Genomic DNA, 23,514 nt, shown 5'->3' with positions numbered 1-23,514 from the left:
CCAATCCAGCTTCTTGTTAACGTATACCCTGGGAGGCCGCGGGGACAGCTGAAGTAGCCGGGTTCCTGACACTGAAGAGCCTGGAAGTTTTCTGCCCTTTGTGATCCCGCCTTGATGGCTTGGCTGGGGGCTGTGTGGATTCTAGGCCTGACACCCAGCAGGACACCTGGCAGGTCACGTAGGCAGACCACTCCTCAGGAAGGAGGTACCTGGTGTTTGATAAGATCCACCGCCCTATAGCTCATCGACTTGTACTTTTTGAAAGTTGCTAGTTTCAAACCCACCAATAGAAGCCTGCTAGATCATAACTGTTTAATTAATAGCCTGAAATGTATAAAAACTGGGGAGCTTGGGCTCTCGGGGTCTTTTTTTCTCTCGAGCTCTCTCTGGCTTGCGGGCTTGCTGTTTGCTAGCCCTGCGGATCCTGCAGCGGCTGCCCCTCCCCCGCCCGGCCATGCTGGGCTGGGGGAGGTGGCTGGGAGACCTGGGCTGATCTGAATAAACCACTTTTATGCCTTAGCACCGGCTTCAGACTTGATGATTATCTGGGGATTTCAGAAACCGGCACAACAACACCAGGTGGGAGACAAGGATTGAGTTCTGGGCTCCTGGTTTCAGCCTGGCCCAGACTTAACTGTTGCAGGCATGTGCAGGAATAAACCAGTAGATGGAAGATCTTTCTGCCTCTCTGCCTTTCAAATGAAAAACAAAAGAATACAGGAGGGTGATCAGAGGGAGATGATTTCCTCAAAGGTAATTTCTAGAATAGCTGGAGACCTAAGGCAGGGATACAGATTTTAGTTTCAGCTACAATTCAAAGCTGGTCCTTAGAACAAGAACAGCCAAGTTTCCCCAATCAGTTAAATCCTACTACTTTCTTCACTTATTTGATTAATAATTGAAGTAACCTTTAAAGGCAACTGGGGTCAACTCCTAGAATATCAGGGGTTAGGTCTGTAAGCTCAAGTTTTGTAATCCCGAATCTAGAAAAAGGACAGTAGTCATAAGCTGCTCAGTAACAACTTCATCAACTTTTACCTAGCACTCCCAATGAAAATAGACTGAAGCCCTCAATTCAACATACTTGATCTAGTGAGTTCAGAAAAACTGACAGAAGGGCCCTGTGTGATAGCCTAGAGGCTAAAGTCCTCACCTTGCACACAATGGGATGCCATATGGGCCCCGGGTTCATGTCCCGGTGGCCCCACTTCCCATCCAGTTTCCTACCTGTGGCCCGGGACAGCCCAAAGCCTTGGAACCCTGCACCCATGTGGGAGACCTGGAAGAGGCTCCTGGCTCTTGGCTTTGGATTGGCGCAGCACTGACAGTTGCAGTCGCTTGGGGAGTGAATCAGCAGACAGAAGATCTTACTCTCTGTCTCTCTTCCTCTCTGTATATCTGACTTTCCAATTAAAAAAAAAATTGATAGAAAAGTCCAAAAGGAAGCTGGGGGGAGGGGGAAGGGAGAGTAGACTTAGCCTGGAGGCAGAGCTAAGAAAATGGCGGGGAGACAATGGGGGGCTTGTGAATCACTTCCTGTCCAGCAGCAACAGCAAATGGGCATCTTTGAAAGGACTCACACCCCTGAAATACAGCAGAGCCAAACACTGAGTGCACCCACCCACCCTCACCAGCACCCTGCTCCCTTTAGCTCCTGCTTCGCCTTGGCACCAAGAGGAGCCCCCTTCCATACCTGTGGGATAGCGCAGAAGTTAAACACACTCTGATTTCTGAGTCTTGAAAGATAGGTAATGACATCTGGGATGTGGTGCAGGGCATTGGTTATCAGTTCATTCAGGCACTGCACAGCCAAGTCAATATTCTCTGGCTTAGCAAAATCCCCCAGCTTCTTGACATATCTGCTCCAAACCTAGACAGATAAACAGCGAGTCAACACGTGTAGCAGGGGTGAATTTACAAATGATAATAAGGGATCATTGGGAGTAGGAACTGTAATACACAGTAAAAATTCCCTTTGCCATTGACTCATCTAGCAACTCCAGGGAGGTTTCAATGCCATAGCCATTTAAAACCACCATTCAGGGCCCAATCACAACGCCGGAGTGAGTTAATAGGAATGTCCTTTGAGACAGTTATTGCAGCATGTACAAAGCAGTATTTTAATGACCTCAACTGAGGAGGAGTTTATTCCTGAAAATTAAAAAAAAAAAACAACACCTATCTATAAACAAAATTAGTTACAACAGTACTACAGGCTACATCATTAAACACTGCCAAGATGACCAGGCCTAAGATAATAAATGATTAACATTAGAGTGCTCCATCGGGTAAGAATGCAGGACAAGCACATGTGGGGAGAACAAGCAGGTCTATAGTCTAACATTCACCTCCCTGGATCTCAGCAGCATCAGCCTATCCGAAGCAGACTAAATCTTCACCTATTTTACACTACACTGCCTAAGGCAGTTTGACCTGCATTCTGTCACTTCCAACTACAAACAATTTATGATTAGTTTACAGAGCATGTCTAAAAGTATTTTTCCCCCCCAAATATTCTGAATCTTGTTACCTCTTGAGGCCAAAACTCTCTCCCTTCTCGCTGGTCTTCCAGATAATCACGAATTATGTTTGTTTTTTGCAGAAACAGGCCCATAGAGTTGGCACGCTCTACATCTTCACCAACTAAGGGGTCTTCAAACTCCGAGGCTGAGAACAGCCGGGAAAGGCCAATTCCCACCAGTCCAGCGACATAGTGACAGTACTGTAAAAGGTCATTTTTAAAGTACTTCAGTAGTCATGCTAACCAAAATGGAAACATCAGAGATAATTAGTTACAGAAAAGGCAGGTTCCAAGCAGAATGTTCAAGATCTCATTTGATTATAAAACACAAGTAAACAAGTATGTGCCGGCACATGGAAGGACTGTGCACAGAAGACTTAACATTGACCGCCATCTAATGAGAACTCAGAACAAAGTATCCCGACCACGCCTTCACACTGTTGGAAGCACTCTGCGTTTTCAGTCATCAAGGACATCTTATCACCATGATATCACAGAGGAGGAAACCAAGACGCCAGAGATCCAAAACCAGAAAATCCAGTTTAAGAGCTATACTTTTATAACATTAGTAAAACCCTTCATCTCTCAGCTGAGGTCTCAGTAAATGTGATTTTTAATTCTTAACAGGTACTTGTCAAACTAGAAAACCTGGAGCTAGCACACTTCTTCCTTGTTCTTCACTCCAAGATGAAGACCACTGGGTTTCAGCCCACATCCCATGCTCAGACACTAGTTCACAGACACTGACCTTATCCCACTCCTGTTCAGAGGTCACGTGCTTCTCCAAAAACTCTGCCATCCCCATTCCCATCCTCCGGCAAATGTCAGCAATCACCGTTTGATATTTCTCAGCCAAATTTCTAAATTCTAGGGAGATCTGAAAAGCAGAGAGAAAACAGAACACATGAGCCACTCCCTCAGGATGTCCCCCCAACGGTTAATCTGTACAGCCTGCCCCAATTATACTTCCCTATATTCCAAATAATAAGCTCTATACATTTCATAAAAAAACAAAACTGAAATGCTAATGCTTCAAGACTCAAATGAAATTCAAACTCTCATTGTACATTCATATTTCTGATACACAATGAATGAGCTGCTTCTACACATAGTAGGACCTACGTGTAAGAATTTTAGGAAGAATGTCTTGCTTCACAGAAACCTTGTTATGGCCAAGATTCATTTGTGTGTCCATGTACCAAGTCATTTCTATCTGACAAGTCCTGCTCTAGGCACTGGGAATAGACATTAGGGAGAGAAACACAAACTTCTAGCCTTATTGGTCCTATTCTAGCTGTGAGATCGGCCAGCCATACCCTAGTTATCAGTTTCTGAATCCATAGCATGAAGCCATAGTGTATCCTCTCAATATAAGGCTATATTTAATTTCCTTAAGCACCTTGACTCAATATGAGGTAGTATTCTTTCTTCTAGTGGCCCAAGCTCTGATGTAGGAAAGTAACAGTGATGGGGGCTGGCGAGGTGGCTCAGTAGGCTAAGCCTCTCTCTTGCAGCGCCGACATCCCATGTAGGCAGTATCTTGTGTCCCAGCTGCTCTACTTCAGATCCAACTGCCTCCTTATGCCCTGAGAAAAGCAGTGGGTGATGGCCCAAGGCCTCAGGTCCCTGTACCCACGTGGGTGACCCTGAAGGGGGCTGTTGGCTCCTGGCTTTGGATTTGTTCAGGCCCAGCCTCCTGGGGCCATTTAGGGAGTGAACTAGCAGAAAGATCTGTCGCTCCTTCCCTTTATGCAACCCAGTTTTTAAAAAAAAAATTTAAAAGAACGGTAGCACTGATATTTAAGTTCATTGCTACTGCAGAAACATCTTGTTTAAATTCAAAATGTTGAGGTTATCAAAATAAACTATTAACAAATCATGACACTTGTTAAATCCATTGTTAAATCCCCCAAAACCGATAAAATCAATTTCCAAGCCCTGCTCCTTCCAGAACAGCTGTTCTAAGTCAGCCCACAGGGGATTCCAAGCGAGGACAGAACACATGTGCACCTCGTGCTGGAGTTCTGTGAACCCCAAGTCTCTCTAGGACTCTTCTTTACACAGATCCTTGGCCAGCCCAGTTCTATTTATAGAAGAAAAGGCCAGTGAGGGTGGGGAGGAGGAGCTAAAAATAAACACTTTCTCACTTCTTTTGCAATGCCCCTTTTTAAAAATCAAAACATTTTTTGCTTGTTTGTTTTGTCCCGTTTCTTTAGAAGGTGAGGAAGCCACAGGAACACACTGAGGGACAGAGTGGGTACAGCAGGGGAAGGTGGGCCAGAGACGTTCCTGCACTCATCTTGTGTCCGCAGAGACAGAGATGACGCCCCCTCCCCCAGTAACTTTTTAAATTGTGCAATTCTAAACATGAAAATAAAAATATCCAAGAAGTGAGTGAACTCAAGGGCAGAAGAGGGCTTTGCCAGCTCCAGGCTCTGTGCCCAGCTGTGCACGCTCCACAGGCACAGCAACCAGTGCTGCTGTGAGAGGGCAGCCCCTCAGCAGCCCCTCCAGCCAGGAGCTCTAGCCCAGGGGATGCCTCGGTCCTCAGGCCACTTCCCAGCGACTATGAGCACACAAAGCAAGCATGTTATGGCAGTCCACAGGCAGAATGGGCAAAGGCCAAATCCCAATTCCCCTGTAAATTCTAACTCCCCTTATCATAAATGGTGGAACACTGTTTTTCAAATGCTAATATACTTAGAAGTGGGTTGTTTTTTTTTTTTTTTTTTTTGCTTGATTTTTTTTTAACAGTTTATAACAGGCAGCTACTTATTTCAATGATCAAGTACAAAACAGTCTGAATTTGAATCTGGATTCTACCACTTCACAGGTAATCATAGAAAACACTGATATGAGGCCTGTGGGTACTGTAAGCAGGCCAAGCCTCCACCTAGGGGGCTAGCATCCCATATGGGCACCAGTTTGAGTCCAAGCAGCTCCCTGCCTAATGACCTGGGAAGGCATCAGAGGAGAGCCCAAGTTGCTGGGCTCCTGCACCCACATGGGTGATTCCTGATTCCTGGCTTCAGATTGGCTCAGCTCTGGCCAGAAAAAAAAGCAATTCAGTCTATCAATTAAGAAGCCTGTGTGTATGGGCACAGCACAATGGCTCAACCAGTTAAATCCTCATCATATAAGCACCGGGATTCCCATATGGGTGCCAGTTTGTGTCCTGGCTGCTCCAGTTCCCATCCAACTCCCTGCTTGTGGCCTGGAAAAGCAGTAGAGCATGGCCCAAAGCCTTGGGATCCTGCACCCATGTTAGAGACCAGGGAGAAGCTCCTGGTTCCTGGCTTTGGATTGGCTCAGCTCTGGCCATTGTGGCCATTTAGGGAGTGAACCAGTGGACAGAAGATCTTTTTCTCTCCTTCTCTCAATAAATCTGCTTTCCCAATAAAAATAAACAAATGTTTAAAAAAAGAAAATAGGCCTGTGTACCACATCAGAGTGCCTGGATTTAATCCAGGTGATCCAAGCAATGAGGTCCCTGCCACTCATCCGGGAGACCTGGATGACATTCCTGCTCCCAGCTCCAGGCCAGCCCAGCCTCAGCTATTGTGGACATTTAGGAAGTGAATCAATGGACAAGTGCTCTCTCTCAAAATGACATAAAAATAATTTTAAAAAGTCAAACACTATATTACTCCCTGCACTAAGACTTGCGGTAAGATGCTATGTGGGTTTCCATATGCATGGGCTCTACATCTTTGGATTCTATCAACTGCACACTGAAAACATTCCTAAACAAAATGTGTTGATACCGAACATGCAGACTTTGTGTCATTCCCCCTAGGATTACACAGTACAGTAATGATCATAGGGTATACACTACATGAGATATCAGAAGTCTAGGCAGGACTGAAGCACGGGGAAGACCGCAAATATTGTACCACTTTGTACAAGGGACTTGCATATCCAGTGATTTTCTCCAGAGACCAAGGGACAACGACCCTTTAACTGGATCTATATTACACAAGAATTCTAGGAAGCATGACTTGAAATAGTATCAAAAAATGATATCTAAGTATTAAAGCACCAGGTTTAATCTCAAGACATAAACGGGCTGTACAGAGGTCAAGTTACTTGGTTAGATTATGTTATCTAGGCTTGGTCCTGAATTCTGTGGACCTGGGACACAAGGGCAATGGCGACCCATATACCAAACGTAGCTAAAACGTCTGAAATAATGCACTGAACTTGTTAAGTATGTTCTCTCCTCCTGCCCTGACAGCCTGGATGGCTCAGGTTTGAATCTAAAATGCTTGGTCCCTAACAGTTTTGCTCCAAGATGCAGCAGAGCAGAGACTGTGGATCCCCAGCTCCCTTCCCATCCCACCCCCGTTCTGTGTATGGCCCTGGGTAGGACTTCACACTTGTCTGTAAGGATACTCCAGCCAGTAGGAACAGCTTCATCCATAATCCTCCCAAACACAGTCCCTGGTCATCACTCAGGCCTCAGGGCACAGTTTCTGGTGGCATGTTCCATTATAGAAGACATGATCTTAAGGAAGCAGAGTCAGACCCTGGACACAGCCTCAGGGAATGACAGAGACCAGGGATTCCAGACATCCATAACAGTGGTTGAGAAGAGGAAGGGCATAAGATATGGCCAAATTCATTCCCAAGGCTCCAGGCACTCCTTGCACCTTTGAGGCAAGGAGGCCCAGAGTCAGGCAGACTGAGGAGCCCCTTAGGGCAAGCATTGTGATAGTCTTAAGCTAGTGTGTAGGATGCTAGCCTCCTATTTTGGGGTACAGGTTTGAATCCTGGGTACTTTGTGCTTTCATTCCAGCTCCCTACTGATGAGCTGGGAGCCAGTGGATGATGGCTCAAGTACTTGGGTTCTTATCATCTGTGGGAGACCTGGATTGAGTTCCTGGATCCTGGGAATATTAAAAAAAAATTAAGTAAGTCTAAGAGCAGAACTACGCAAATGAGGCCAAACTCCCAATCCTTTAAGCTACTTGTTCTATCCTAAGACCTTGTCAAAACCTAACAGTAGCCTAACACCAGGCAACTAACTGAACCACTCACCAGCGCATGCACAGGTCATTTCCTAACAAGACAATTTCTATCTATTCCTATCTCCTGCTGAATCAGACTGAAAGGAACTCAGACTTAAGAAGCTTAAAATCATACATGTGCACAAAACGTAGCTTCATACAGCTTGACATTCCAAGGTTATAAAAAGCTAACAACCACCAGCACAACCACAGTACCTGTCCTGAGCTTTCTGCTTCCTTTATTCTGTCTGTAGTGATAAGCCTCTGCTTTCAAGGAGTTGTAGCTCTGCTTTCTATTCCCACTACCCAAAACGGAAGAGATGCATTTCATATTCACTGGGATGCTATAAATACAGAGGGTCTTAAGTTTGACAAATATGTTGAAATAGTGCCTGGAAATGTATCAGCTTTACTACCCAAAATTGTTCAAGTCAATTTTTAAAAATCTATCACTTTGTTTATTTTCTACAAACATGTGAAAGGCAGGGAGAGAAATAAAGAGAAATCTTCCATCCACTCGTCTACTCCAACAAAAGTTGGCCTAGACTAAGCCAGGAACTAGAAACTCAACATGGGTCTCTCCTACACAGGTAGCAGGGGCCCACATACTTGATTTATCACCCGCTGCCTCCTGGGGTACACATTAGCAGGAAGACAGGGTTGGAAGAGCAGCTGGGACTCCTCTGGCACTTTGGTACTGGATGCCCATATGATGGGTACGAGTGCCCCAAGCCAGGCCTTAACTGCTATACCAAATGCCCATCCCAGCCTTGTTTTTTGTATTACCTAAAGCATTGATCCCATGACCATAAATTATATGTACAGAATCTAATCAATGCAAAAGGAGTCTGGAAAGGCTATTTTTGCCTTTGGCAGACACCAGTTTATTTTTAAGTAAAAACATAGTATGAGTGGTGTGTGCCCAATCTGCAGCACTAAACCCGCCTTAAAGGGTCCAAAGGCTCATCTGTCAACAGTCACAGATGTCCAGTCAGGGCCCTGCCCTGGTCAGCAGGAGTCCCGTGACAGCTAAATCACCAGCACCTGTCCTAGATTGCAGCTCTAATGTCTCAATCTTCACAGACTCTTTATTATTGGGATCATTCCGTATTATATTTTGGACCCTGACACTAGACATGCGACTTCAGCCATCAGAAGTAGCCCTTGGTCTGAAAGCCTTCTGAAATGTCCTTTTGTAGTAAGTGGACTCTCCGCTGCACACGCAGCTTCCTCCCACACAAGCACTGTCCTGCTCCCCAAGTCGGGCAAATGTATACAACATGGACTTCTTTAGGCTATTAAGGAACTTTGATATATCCAACTTTTACTGATACAAAAAGGAAGAATCCATTATTTATGTGCTAAGACATGAAAATCCTAGGAAAGCGGGACACAGTCACACACTACAAATGTGAGGAACACTATAGCTCAAGGTTCTAATTACAACTTTTATCCACCAAGATGGACAACATAGTTAATATTCAGAGAACAATGAGTATGCACCAAGTGTGATCACTACTCTAAGTATATGACAGGTATGGAATTATCTGATCCGCACACTTCTACCTTTACAAAAAGACAGTGAGGCACTACTCCCAGGGTCACACAGCTGAGCACCCTCCTGCTTCTCAACCCTATGTCCAGCTGGGAAACAAGCTCCGCCCCCCCCCGCCCATGTTCCTAACCCTCCTGAGCAGCAATCTCATGCCACAAGGCCCAGCATGTTCTAGAACTCAGTCATATCACATGGTGAGTGTGGGAGCTATCCTCAAAGTCCATCTTCCACAACACTGCCATTGGGATGCATTTTACCACAGGAAGACACACTGGATTTCAATGCAACACACTGGCCATCAAACAGCAGCTGGTTCTGTTCCAAGAACTTTCCTCTATCAACTCCTTTAATCCTCACAACAATGCTATATAGTAGGTACCACCACACTCCCTATATTATAGATGAAAAGAACAGAGGCTTACAGAAACTGTAAAGCCAATCACCAGGATAGCAACCCGGGCAGTCAGCTCCAGGTTCTTGGCTGCCCAGGTCCTTGCCCATCCCTGTGTGCTGCTTTCACACACTGCTGACTTTACTGTTCTCCATGGCATGCAGGCTGACAACTATAGAACCCAGGACAAACACAAATGTGGGCAGAAGAGCCATGGAATGAATGCCACTACCGTTGGGAAGTCCTCCAACACTTGTCGGTCCTTCTCCTTGCTCTCCATATATCGCCACTCTGGTTCATAAAGGAAAGAGTGAAAGTTGTGCAACAGTGGAATCTTCTTTTCCACGCTGATGGTCATGTCATCTTCCAGGGTGTCTAGAGCCCGGAGAACCAGATAAAATATGCATACTGCATGGCTGTGAGAAAGGAGGAACCATTAACACAATAGAACATCCAAAGACACATAGCTCAAAATAACATCTAATTTGTGCAGGCCATTTTCTTTTACTTTTACCCTCCTACCCTGCCAAGATTTTTTTTTTTTTTAAAGAGTTACAAAGAGAGGGCAACACAGATCTCCCTTTATGGGTTCACTCCCTAGACAGTTGCCAACAGCCAGTGCTGGGCCAGCACCAAGAATGGAGCTTCATCTAGGTCTCCCATGTGAGAGCTCAAACACTTGGGCCATTTTCCACTCATTTTCTCAGGTCATTAGGAGGGAGTTGGACTGGGACTGGAGCAACAGGGACATGGACCAGTACCCATATAGGATGCTAGAGTTGCATACAGTGGCTCAACCCACCATGCAACAACACTGGCCCCATATGCAGGCCAATTTCTTTTCTTTTCCTTTTTTTTTAAGCTTTAATTTTATTGGAAAGGCAGATATACAGAGAGGAGGAGAGACAAAGAGAAAAATCTTCTGTCTGCTGATTCACTCCCCAAGTGGGCACAATGGTTGGAGTGCCGATCCGAAGCCGGGAGCCTGGAGCCTCTTCCAGGTCTCCCACATGAGTACAGGATCCCAAGGCTTTGGGCTGTCCTCGACTGGACGGGAAGCGGGGCCACCAGGATTAGAACCAGTATACACATGGGATCTAGCATGTACAAGGCGAGGACTTTAGCCACTAGGTTATCACGCTGGGTCCTGCAGGTCAATTTCTAAACCTACCGTTACTTCAACACTATAGAACTGTGAAAGGATACCCAAGGCCTCTCACACTAAATGAATCTTACACTAGCTTTCTTTTCTTAGTTGTAACAGATCTCTGCAGTTTATTTTAAATAAAACTACCAGCTGAGTTATTAACTTCCGGCATGAGTTAATTTAACTGATGTAGAACAACTGCATGGACCCAATGCTGAGACCAAACTAATACTCTGCAGACCAAAAAGAAAGCTGCCTCTTTGCCTGCTGCTCACATCACATGGAGGTGGAGGCCTGGCTGCGTTCAAGACTCAGCTTCACCCATAACCCACCACCATGGCCAAGGAAGGCACTGCTGCTGCCAGGGGCCATGGACATTACTGCTGCTTTACAAGAGGTATCAAAGACTGGCCTCATCCACAATGGCCTAGCATGTGCAGTCAGGAAGCTGCCAAGGCCTTAGCCAGGTGCCAAACCCACCTTTGGGCACCTGCATGTAATCATGATGGGTCCATGGATGCCAAGCTGGCACAGGCCCAGAGTGCTGACCACCAGATCCTCCCTATAAAGGTTGATGACAAGAAACCTGGGCAATGGATAGTCCTCTGTAAAACTGATCGAAAGGCAACCCCATAAAGTGGCCGGCTGCAGGTGGTGAAGGATTCCGGCAAAATTCCCTCAGGACAAAGATGGCATTAAAGACTACTTCAACTGCAAGAAGTGAGCAAATAGAAATTTGACTTGCACACCAAAAAAACAAAGAAAAACACAACTCATTATACAAGAGATCGCCATAAAGGCAGCTGGTGTAGACTGCTATACATACTCCGCACAAAAGCAGCTTCAGAGGAATTAACCTGCAATGCCAGAAACGCAAGGCAGAGTAAGGGAAGCAAAGGAAATACATGACCTACTAGGAGGTAGGTTCAGCAGCCAGGACTAAAAAAAGTGAATAAACATCCCCATCCCCCATCCCTTCTCCCTGAAAGCGTTGGGCCTACAGGGACACTAGTAGATGGCTAGGTGCCTGGAAGGGCATTCTAAAGTAAACACACAGACATCTCCAGCCCCGAACAGTTCCTGCACGCAGGCGAGGCCACGTTCTGGCCAAGTCGTAAGCAAGCGCTCCGAAAGTAGTTTCCAATGACTCAACGGTCCCTGGAAAATCTTTCCTCCCCCAAGACTGAGGCCTCACCGCCCATCTGTCACTCACCGCATTTCCCCATCCAGCGCCTCAATGACAGCTGCGAAACTGCGACTGGTCTGATTTAGATACTTGTAACAAGTTTTCATGCTGCTGCTGAGCGAGTCCTGCGGGCAGAGAACACACACAGCGCTGGGTGGCGTGGAGCAGCAGGAGTGGGACTGGGGCAGGCGGCCAGCTGTTGCTGGGCTCCACAGCCTGCCGCCAATGCCCTCTCCCCGCAGCCAGTCCTTGGAGGGCCAGGCGGCAGGAGGCAAGGGGCAGCCCCTCGGTGGGGCACCAGTGCTGGGGCCCCTGGGTGCTGCAGCGGGGCTCAGCACCAAGGTGCGCTTGAACAGGGCCATGGTCTTGGTGCTGCAAGCGGCTGAGGCCATGGGAATGGAGGGCCCAGCGGAGTTTTTCCTCCATAGAGCCCAGCAGAGCTGGGAAGCTCCCAATGAGGGGCGCAACGGGATCTCCGAATACACAAAACTGCGTAGGCTGAGTCGGGCCAACTCCCGCCCGCCCCACACGTGGAGGCCGCCCCGCCCCGCCCCAGGCCACGCCCACTCAGTCCCCTCCCATCACAGCCGAGTTGGGCCAGCGCTCGCCCGCCCCACACGTGGAGGCCTCCCCGCCCCAGGCCCCGCCCACCCCGGTAGCTGCAGAAGGAACCCAGGCCATCTGGGCGCAGCTTGGGCTTCCTCTCGAACAGTCTCTCCAGGACCGAACTTCAGACGGGTTCCGCTGAATTCCCAACTCTACCTGCACCTTGGTTCGGAGCCGCCCCTTTTCCGTCCTGGCCTCCTATCCACCCAGGGCGCCACTGTGACCTCCCTTTTTCTTTGTACATATTTGGAACTATGCGCAGTTCTCCACACAACTTTTCTCTACCTGTTGCAATCTTTTTTCCCCCCAAAATACAACTCTGCTTTTACTACTTCATTACTGTCTAGCTGTCATTTTTCTTACACCTGCGAAGCCTCTAGAGTCTTTTGGAAGCTGGCTCCCTCTTGTAGGATTTCTTCTTGCCTTTTCCTTTGAAATTAGTGAAATGCAGTGAGCCTTTTCCTGAACTTTGCTCTTCCCTAAAGAAAACAAACAGTGTGTTTCTGGGGGGTGAGAGAGGAAAGCCTTATTTTCAACGAATTGCCACTTCTCTGTGTGTAGCCTGTTACATAGGCTTTTCCTTTGAAAAGCAGTTTTGAGTACAAAGTACCAAGAGTTCCCCATAAGTCTCCTCCACCTTCTTAAAAAAAAGTTTGAAAGCAGAGAAGGGGAAAGAGATAAGACAGAAAGAGAGATTTTGCTGGTTCATTCTCCAAATGGCCACAACAGCCTGGGCTCAGTCAATGAGTTCCATCTGGGTCTCCCACACGAGTGGCATCAGACGACTTGGGTCATCTTGCCCTGGGTTCCCAGGCCCAACCTGTTTTTAAGAGACTTGGGAGACACTGGAAATACATAACAGATGAGTGATTAAAAAGACATACAAGGCTTATTTACCAGTAGGAAATCACATGAAGTCACACTGGAATATTAAGCGGGTCCTAAGGGGATCACAGCACACTATGTTGTTTTTTCTCATGTACATTTTCAAAATTTTCTTTCTTTTTTTATTTGAAAGGCAGATTTACAGAGAGGACAGACAAGCAGAAAGATCTCCCATCTCCTGATTCACTCCCCAAATGGCCACAATGATGGGGCTGGGCTGATCTGAAGCAGGGAGCCAGGAGCTTCCACTGGGTCTCCCACTGGATGCAGGGACCCAAGGACCTGAGCCATCCTCCACTGCTTTCCCAGGCCATAAGCAGGGAGCGGCATAGGAAGTGGAACAGTGGGATGCTGGTGCTTGCAAATGCAGGATTAGCCAGCTCAGCCACTGTACTGATCTCCACTCCTCCGCTGCAAATTTCCTCACTGATGAATAGTATCTTCTCCAAAAGAATAAGGCTTTTTTCTTTTAAAAAGAATCATACAGTGTGGATAGTTTCATTTTATTGCCATTTCCAACAATTATTAGCAAAAACTATTATTTGAAGGCTTGATGATTAAATGAATGCACTCAGCATATTTGAGAACAATTCACCAGGGGTTGGCACTGTGGCACAGCCAAGTCACCTGCATCCCTAGCATCCCATATGGGGCCAGTACCAGTCAAGGCTACTCCACTTCTGGTACAGCTCCCTGCTAATACACAAGGGAAAGCAGCAGAAGATGGCCCAAGTGCTGGGTTCCATCCCCCATGTGGAAGACAGAGGAAGCTCCTGGCTTCCACCTGGCCCAGTCTTACAAACTCCCAGCAGACAGATATTCTCTTCTCTTTTCTCTCTCTCTCTCTCTCTCTCTCTGTCTTTCTACCTCCTCCTCTCTCTGTTACTCTGACTTTCAAAATAGTATTAAAAAAGAAAAGAAAAGTGCACCACAAACGGGGGACAGACACGATTTTATGGTACAAGAGCAGATGTTCTTTCTGGAGTTGCAGAACCTTCACAGAACCTGCCTGAGCTCCAGCTCCAGGGAGCTCCTCACTGCTCTGCCAGAACTTTCTATCCGCAGCTGCAACTAGTGCTTTTGGAGCTAATATGAATAAATGCAAATGTATAGTCTCAGTAGATCTGAACAGCTACAGTCTCAAAACTCTCCCTCTTCCCTACAGCTCCAGCCCAGGGGACATGTTCAAGAACTGCCTTTGGGTCATCTGTTTCAGTCCCTCAAACTACAAAGAATGAACGCCATACAGGAAGCTGAGAATGTGGGGCTCACCATCAACGTTTCCCACTACTGGTCGGCTCCAGGGGGCACTGCCAGCCTAGCCCTAAAGCCGAACTCAGGCAGTTTCCTAGGGATCTCTGGCAGACAGTGCTCTCCCCAGCACTGCCAAGTGAGAGAACAGCCAAAGGGCACAGTACAGAAAGAAGCCGGCAGAGGGGGGACTTCCTGGACAAGGTCGAACTCCCAGATCTGGGGTCCAGCTCAAGCTAAAAGAGTGCCACAGCCTTCCTTCCTGAGAAAAAGCAGGTTCTGTCAGGGGGGGTTGGGAACCCACAAAGTCCTACAAACTTGTACAGCAAAAAGAGGAGTTACCGTTAGTTAGGCAGCCTATATGTAGCTTGTAATCCTTACTAAAAGCCTTTAAGGGAGGTTATCATAGGCCCACAATCTTGCTGAGACATTCGTGGCCAGACATAGCACAGAAGTGTTAAGGATTTTTTGTGTTTTTACCAAACAGGCAACACAAACCCTGCAGAGCCCTCGCCAATGTGGGGTACCATCTCCAGCTGGTCCATACCAGGACACTCCCTGCCCCCTTTCTACTGCCACGACAAGGTTCACTCATGGTTGAATTCTTGGAACTAAGTCACAAGCTTGGTTTTCCAAAAATTATAGTAAAATTGGAGGGCACATGGGACACCCACATTCCAAATCAGATTGCCTGTGATCCAGTCCTGCCTCTGCTTACAAACCAGCTCCCTGCTACAGCGCATCTCAGGAGGCAGAAGAGGATGGTCTAAGTAGTGGGATTCCTGCAACCAATGTGGGAAACCTAGATGAGAATTCCTGGCTCCTGATGACGGCTTGGCCCAGGCATCGTTTATTGGGGACTTTAGGGCATAAACTTAAAGTAAATGCCAAGATCTCTATTATTCTGCCTGTGAAATCAAATGAAAAACAACCAAATAGCTTTTTGTCCGACATCTTGCAAGGCTGCAGTAGTAGTCCCCAGAGCTCTGCAAACTTCACACGCTGCCCAAGGACGTGGAGAAAGACGCTGTAAAGTCGGCCGAGAAACATAAAGACCCCATGATCAAACCAGGAGGTGAGGCTAAAAAGAAATGGTCCAAAGATAGAGCTGGAAACAAGTTCAATCACGTGGTTTTGTTGGTCTAGGCTTCGTACGACAAATTCTGTAAGGAGGTTCCCCACTCTAAGCTTGTGGCTCCATTTTGGTCTTTGAGATTTGGTCTCCCTTCAGGAGCTCCAAACTGGATTCGTAGCACAAAGTTCAAGTGATTTATGCAGGAAATATCATGACTGGAGAACACAGCCTGAATTTCATATTGGAAAAACAAAAGCGTGTTAAATAAAAAATAACTTTTTAAAAAATTGTGGAACTATATCTGATTCACTGCTGCGCAAAAAAGAGGGTGGAGGATCTCTCTAATTCTACCTTTCAAAAAAATCTTTAAAAATATATTGTTGTGGACCCGGCAGCGTGGCCTAGTGGCTAAAGTCCTCGCCTTGAACGCACTGGGATCCCATATGGGCACCGGTTCTAATCCCGGCAGCTCCACTTCCCATCCAGCTCCCTGCTTGTGGCCTGGGAAAGCAGTCAAGGATAGCTCAAAGCCTTGGGACCCTGCACCTGCATGGGAGACCTGGAAGAAGTTCCTGGATCCTGGCTTCGGATTGGCATAGCACTGGCCGTTGCGGCTCACTTGGGGAGTGAATCATTGGACAGAACATCTTTCTCTCTGTCTCTCCTCCTCTCTGTCTATCTGACTTTCTAATAAAAATAAAATAAACCTTTTTAAAAAATTGTTGTACTACATATATGCATATATTTAAAAAACATAGGGCCCAGCACGGTAGCCTAGTGGCTAAAGTCCTTGCCTTGCACATGCCAGGATCCCATATGGGCACTGGTTCTAATTCCAGTGGCCCCCGCTTCTTATCCAACTCCCTGCTCTGGCCTGGGAAAGCAGTTGAGGTTGGCCCAAAGCCTTGGGACCAGTGTCCGCATGGAAGACCAAGGGGGCTCCAGGCTCCTGGCTTTGGATTGGCTCAGCTGCAGCCTTGTGGCCACTTGAGGGGTTTAATCAATGGATGGAGGATCTTCCTCTCTGTCTCTCCTCCTCTCTGTATATCTGACTTTCCAAAAAAAATAAATCTTTAAAAAAAAAAACATAAAATTTATCATCCTAGGGATGAACACTGTGGCACAGCACATTAAGTTGCTATTTACAATGCCAGTGTCCAATATCATCAGTGTGGAGGGCTCAAATCCTGGCTGTTCTGCTTCTTCTTCAGTTCTCAGCTAACGTACCTGGTACAAGTATTTGGGTCCCCACCACCCATGTGGAAGACTGAGAACAAGTTCCTGGCTCCTGGCTTAATCCTGACCTAGACCTGGTTATAGGGCCATTTGGGGAGTGAACCAGCAAATGGAAGATCTGGCTTTCCCTCTCTGTTGCTGTGTCTTTCAAAAATGTTTATTAAAAATGTCCACCTTAAATTTATTTACACATTTCTTTAAATTGGAGGCAGAGAGACAGACAGAGAGACAGACAGAGCTCCCATCTTCTGGTTCACTCCCCAACAGCAGTGACAAGGACCCAGCTACGCCAGGGCCAGGCCAGAGCCAGGAGCCAAGAACTCAATCCAGGTCTTCTACATGCGTGTCAAGGACAAAACTACCCGAGAGATTGCTGCTGCCTGTTGTGCACAGCAAGGAAGTCAGAATCAGGAACTAGATATATGATGCACTCTAGTGTATGATTCAGGTGCCTTAACCACTAGACCAAAGGCCTGTCCTTTAGCCGGTTTTAAAGTAGGCAGTTCAATAGTATTAACTACATTCACCTACACTGTTGTGCAACTCCAGAACTACTAAGTTGTGGGGTGGTGTGTCACTCAACACCAGCTAAATGGTGCAACAGACCTCAAGAGCTTAGCGTAATGCCTGGTGAACAATTCTTTAAGAATCTATGCATATTGCTTCTCGGCCTTTTGGCTAAGATCAAGTGAAGAATCTATGCATAATAAAATCACAATTTGGCTACTTTAACTGTCAATATAACCTGCCAAATTAGGGTTCCAAAAACACTGTTTTTGAGTCTCACTTAGTAGACACCACTTCTGGAAGCCCTACACATTAATGGAACTTTCTAGTCACCTTTTTCACTTCCTGCCAGACTGCTTCCCTTACACAATTCCTGTCTGAACTCTGAACAGGTGAGGTGAAGGGAGTGAGCGCTGTAGTTGGAATACAGAGTTATACCCTGGCTGCTCTGCCACTGAAAGCTACTGGGTGTTCGGCAATTAAACTCTGTACCTGCTTCCTCATGTATAAATTAGGTAAAACAACTCCAACTTCCTCATAAGGTCATTGGAGGTTTAAATATTACATGCTTATGGCCTGGGAAAGCAGTGGAGGATGGCCTATGTTCTGGGGACCCTGTACCCTGTGGAAGAACCAGAAAGAAGCTCCCGGCTCCTGGCTTCAGATCACCTCATCAGATGGACGATCTCTCTCTCTCTCTCTCTCCCCTTTCCTCTGTAAATCTGCCTTTACCAACAAAAATAAATAAATTTTGAGCAAGCCTTCCAGGAGCGGGTGTTGTGGGGATTAAGCCATTGCTTGCGACCCTGAGGACACTGTTACCTGACTTCAGAAGGCCAGTTCAAGTTCTGCCTACTCCTCTTCTAGTCCAGCTTTGTGTTAATGGGCCTAGGAAGGCAGCTGAGTGGTGGTCCTGCCATCCATGTGGAGATGTGGTGAGCTAGCTGCTGCAACCATTTGGAGAGGCGAACCAGCAGATGAAAGATCTCTTTCTCTCCTTATCTCTCTTTCTCTCATTCTGCCTTTCAAATAAATAAACTTTAAAAAAAAGAATAAAGAAATAAAAGGTCTTTCAGTGGGAGACCGTTATGGGAGACTGGGGGAAAAAGGGAGTTAGCTGTAGAAAAAAGACGAAGCAAATATGGCAAAAAGTATATTTTATCTCACAGATGGCCACAAAATGTTTATATCATTATTTTCAGAATTTCCCTATTCATTTGAGATATATTATAATCACAAATGTATTTTTAAATTAAAATTAAATTAGGGCCCGGTGTGGTGGCCTAGTAGCTGAAGTCCTCGTCTTGAACGCACCGAGATCCCATATGAGCGCCGGTTCTGGTCCCCACGGCTCCACTTCCCATCCAGCTCCCTGCTTGTGGCCTGGGAGCGCAGCCAAGGACAGCCCAAGGCCTTGGGACCCTGCACCTGCATGGGAGACCTGGAGGAGGTTCCTGGCTCCTGGCTTTGGATCGGCACAGCACTGGCTGTTGCACTCACTTGGGGAATGAATTATCGGACTGAGAGTCTTCCTCTGTCTCTCCTCCTCTCTGTATATCTGACTTTGCAATAAAAATAAATAAATCTTTAAAGAAATTAAATTAAAGGAACTTTTTTTTTTCTGAAGAGTTATGCATCCAGGAGTTGGAGTTGTGGTGTAGTACGGTAAAGCTGTCTGTGACTCTGGCATCCCTTACGAGCACTGGATCATGTCCCTGCCGCTCCACTTTCAAGCCAGTTCCCTCTTATGTACCTGGGAAAGCAGTGAAGAACAGCCCAAGTATTTGGGCTCCTGCACTCACTTTAGGAAACTCAAAGAAAACTCCCAGCTTCTGGCTTTGGTCTGGTCCAGCCCCAGCTGTTGCAGCCATCTGGGGAGTGAATCAGAAGATGGAAGATATCTCTCCACCTCTCTTTTAAATAAATAAAATAAATCTTTTTTTCTTTTTTTTTTTTTTTTTTAATAAGTACTCATCCATTTAAAGTCAGAGTTTCAAAGGGAGATGGAAGCAAGACAGAAGAGAGATCTTCCATCTGCTGGCTGACTCTCCAGACGGCCACCCAAGTGGCTGAGATGGGGCTCCCAGGAGGGTAGCAGGGCTTCCTAAGCACTTGGGTTATCTTCTGCTGCCTTTCCCAGGCTCATGAAGAGTGAGCTGGACAGGAAGCGGAATAACCAGGGCTCAAACCAGTACCCCATATGGGATGCTGGCATCACACACAGCGACTCTACCAGCTATGCCACAACACCAGCTGCAAATTAAAGCAATCTTAAACTATATCAAATAAAATGAACAACATCCAAAAGAAAAGAATGTAAAGTTCTGAAGTGGCCAGACCACACCTAAAGTATTGTACAACTCTAAGCAGGTCAGTAAACCACTGGGGAAGAGAGACATACGACATCGAGAGGAAGAACCTACAGCACTGGATTTGCACATCACGATTCTTAAGTGAGAACATGAGAGTTCCCTTAAAATACTTAAAAGTGCTAGATTACAAAACAGGGATTAGATTCTCTGGTTTGGAAGGGGAACAAAGTGTAAAAGTGCGATTTACCCTAAGGTAACACTTCCAAATGCCAGAACCACCCAGAAACTTTGTTGGCCGCCTCCAGAGGCAGTGAAATATCAGTAGAGGTATTCAGCAAATTATACACCCTATATTGTTGGGTTCAGGTCATAGATCCCTTGGAAGAATATGGCAACAGAGAACACAGCTCTCCTCCCCACAGGATGTACAAATGTGGGAAGGCATGTGGCCTGGCTGGGTCAAGCACTTGGGTCCCAGCCTCTTGGCTTCCATCTGGCCCAGCCTCAAATGTTGTGGGCACTTGGGGAACAAACTAAAGGATGAACAATCTCTGGTTCTTGCCTTTCAAATAAAATGAACAAAGAAAAAAAAAACTTTCAAAACCAAATATATGGGCCCAGTGCGATAGCATAATGGTTAAAGTCCTAGCCTTGAACGCGCCGGGATCCCATATGGGCGCTGGTTCTAATCCCGGCAGCTCCACTTCCCATCCAGCTCCCTGCACTGGGAAAGCAGTTGAGGACGGCCCAAAGCCTTGGGATCCTGCACCCATGTGGGAGACCCAGAAAGAAGTTCCTGGCTCCTGGCTTCGGATTGGCGCAACACCGGCCGTTGCGGCCACTTGGGGAGTAAATCATCAGATGTAAGATGTTCCTCTCTGTCTTTCCTCCTCTCTGTACATTTGCCTTTCCAATAAAATAAATACATCTTTTTAAAAAAAAAAACTAAATGTACAATAACAAGTATAGTTGATCCCTTATCTGAGGTGCTTGGAAACAGAAGTGCTTGAACCTCAGATTCAGAATGTGTCCCTAAGCAGGAGGGTCATCCTGAAATCAGCCACAAGCTAAACAGAAAATTCATTTGCTGCATAAACCTGATACACAGAGTCTGAAGATAATTTTATCCAGTGTCTTTAGTGCATCTGTATTTTTTACTATGACCTGTCACGCAAGACCAGATGTGGAATTTTCCACTCCTGGCTTCAACTTGGTGCTCAAAAAGTTTTTAGCATTCTGGAACTCTGGTCTTCAGGTGAGATATTCCCAACCTATATGTGCAAATAATCTCCAGCATACCCTAAGTAAAAAATCCCAATAAGAATCTCTAGCTAAACAAATACTTATTCAACAAGATACAAGAACAATTTTAATCTGTATTTCTTTGAGGTTTCTTGCCATCAACAAATTATATTCCTATGCTAGCTAGCCAACAGTGAATTGCTCCTTTTGTAAATATCCTATACATTTACTATCTTTTCCTATCCTGTTTACTTTCTTTAAAAAAAAAAATAGCTCCTTGAGGCGGGGCGCCCATCCTTTGCGCATTAATTCACCTTGATGTGTGTTGACAGGTTACTGTGATCAGGCACGGTAGACAGATCACATCCAAAAAAGATTCCTATCTGCAAATAGCTTAAACCTCAGAATCAGAAGATCTCAAATCTGAAAAGATTTTGGGACTATAAAACCAATGCACAGATAAGCCAAGGCAACCCAACAGAGGGGCAGAAGACAACCCAGCTAAGGGGTGTGTTGTCTTCTCAAAGTGTTCTACAGTTTCATAACATTTCATTGCCCTGGCAGCTGGGTGAGATAGCTGGGCAAGGGTGTCTTTCTGTCACGTTGCACCCCAAAAATGCCAGACCTGCGGACAGGTGCCCAAAAGTGCTGACCAGCCAGCAGCATTCACCCTAAAAGATAAGAAGCATTCTTAGTTACAAGACAAAAGGGGAAAATTACTTCTCTGACATAAAATTAAAGTGTTTTTACTAAAAACAAATAAACAAACAAACAAAAACCCAACTAGAGGTCCACTGAAACTAAGTGTAGTACTGGTGATATTTCTGGTGGGGATATAAAACTACTGATGGGACTGTATGTGTGCATCAGGTAAGAATAACTGTTGAAATAAAAACCTCTGAAGTTATTCATTCAATAAAGAAAATGAACAGGAGGCAGATGAGCCATCAATAAAATCCGGTTCTGGCCTCCAAGCAACCGATACCTCTGCCAGTCCTCAGCACAAGAGCTCAAAGACGCAGGTGTGTCAAACAAGAAGCGGCCGAGGAGCAGCAGCCTGATGCAAGAGGTGGCATGATGGAAAACGTTTAGATTTCATTCCAGAAGGGGTATTCACGTAACACAGGCACAGTTCATCATGGTCACACATATCCAAAAATGACTACAAGCTCGCTCTCCCACTTAACCTGTCTGGATCCTCTCTATTCTGGAACCCTGCGCCCACACCGCGTGACGCAGAGTTCCCTGAAAACCCCACGGAGCACCTCGGGACCTCGAGGCCACAGGTCAGCAGGACACAGTCCACCGAACCCCGCCGCAGGACGGCTCTCTCCCCGTGGGAATGGAGGCGCCTGAGGCCTCGGGCCGCGGAAGCCGCCGCCGCGCGCAGCCTCCCGCCGGGCGGAGATGCTAGGATGCTCGGCCCACCTGGTCCATCTTGGGTATCACCTTCTGTCTGCCCCCCAGCCGGAAGCGCAGCAGGTTGTAGAACTCCTCCGGGTGACTCAAGCACTTCAAGAACTCCATCACGGCAGCCAGGGTCCGTACTCCGTGATCACCTCTCCGGCAATCTCCCGCTCGCACCCGCCGCGCTCGGGGAACAGCCGGGCCGAGGCGGTTCGGCGTGTGGGCGGGGAGGGGGCGGGTCCAGGGCGATGGTGTCCCGCCTACTTCCCCGCCCACCTCAACCGACCTCGGGCGCTGGCGCCGCTGAACTCCGGGCTCGCGGAGTGAGCTGACGGATGTTGATTGGTCAGGGCGACTCGCACCAGGAAGACACCGGCCAACCACAGGCGAGAAGAGCCTGGCGTGACGACCACACCCTGGCAGCTCATTGGAGGGCGAAAAGAGTCCGGCTAACAGGATTGGTGCTGCCGGTGGGCGGGCTTTTGTTTTGCTTTGCTCGTCAGCACCCAAAGGGGTAGCGAGCACCGCGGGGCGCTTACCGCTGGGGCCGCCCGCGTGTTTGGTTTTGTTTGCAGCTGATGGCTGGGTTAGCGCCTCGGGGTCCGTCACCGAGTTGGCAAAAGCCGCCGGGTAGCCCAAGCTGCCGCCTGAGGAACTGACCCGCCTCTCACGGCGTCCAGGCCCGGGGCCGCCCTCTGCTATGTTGGGACCTCACGGCTCGCCGAGCGCCCTCAGCCTCAGCCCCCCTCCTGGAGTGTTTGTTGCAGAGAGAGCTCAGTCACAGAGATTAGAAAGTGCATTTAGCTGTCACGGCCCCAAAGCCCCCTGCGGCCTATCAGAGCACAGCTTGCAGTGAGCCTTAACATCCCAGTCAGCCCCTTTCTACCCCCTCCCCCGCCGCTGTCTCTCTGCTTCCCTTGGAGTAAGAGTTCTAGTGACCTCTGGGGTCTCCAAGGCCATTACCTCCCAGACGTCCGTCTTTCTGCGTACCGGGCTTTTGTGTCTGGCTGTTGTTCAGTTTTCTCAGTGTTTTCCTTCTAGGTGGTTGGTTTAAAGCCCTCACCTCTTAATTCCCATTGGGGTCACTCGGTGGTTGGCCCTATTTGACAGCTGCACTCTCACCCCACCTTCAGCCCGCCTATCCTCCCAACGTAATCACACGCACACGGGATTGATCATATTCTAAT

The 23,514-nt window shown here is 47.2% G+C and overlaps 1 protein-coding gene across 3 annotated transcripts in view; it reads right to left on the bottom strand.

Annotated features, from left to right (window-relative positions):
• FDFT1 (farnesyl-diphosphate farnesyltransferase 1) overlaps positions 1–22,504 on the bottom strand; it is a 55,964-nt gene extending 33,460 nt beyond the window's left edge. For 2 of the 3 annotated variants that reach the window (XM_058670098.1, XM_058670097.1), the window contains exons 1-5: positions 11,834–12,286; positions 9,706–9,889; positions 3,270–3,398; positions 2,531–2,722; positions 1,694–1,870 (exon numbers count right to left, since the gene is read on the bottom strand). In XM_058670098.1, coding sequence (XP_058526081.1) covers positions 1,694–1,870; positions 2,531–2,722; positions 3,270–3,398; positions 9,706–9,889; positions 11,834–12,198 — 1,047 coding nt within the window. In that variant the 5' untranslated portion in view covers positions 12,199–12,286. Of the gene's footprint in view, positions 1–1,693; positions 1,871–2,530; positions 2,723–3,269; positions 3,399–9,705; positions 9,890–11,833; positions 12,287–22,348 lie in introns of those variants that run through there. The other variant, XM_058670099.1, reaches the window with a different exon arrangement.
• Between the last annotated feature and the right edge of the window lie 1,010 nt (positions 22,505–23,514).

The sequence above is a fragment of the Ochotona princeps genome, chromosome 11 (assembly GCF_030435755.1).
Source record: "Ochotona princeps isolate mOchPri1 chromosome 11, mOchPri1.hap1, whole genome shotgun sequence".
In the NCBI taxonomy this organism is placed as follows: domain Eukaryota; kingdom Metazoa; phylum Chordata; class Mammalia; order Lagomorpha; family Ochotonidae; genus Ochotona; species Ochotona princeps.
Note: the sequence above shows the minus strand (reverse complement) of the source record. Positions and strands in the feature narration are given on the sequence as shown.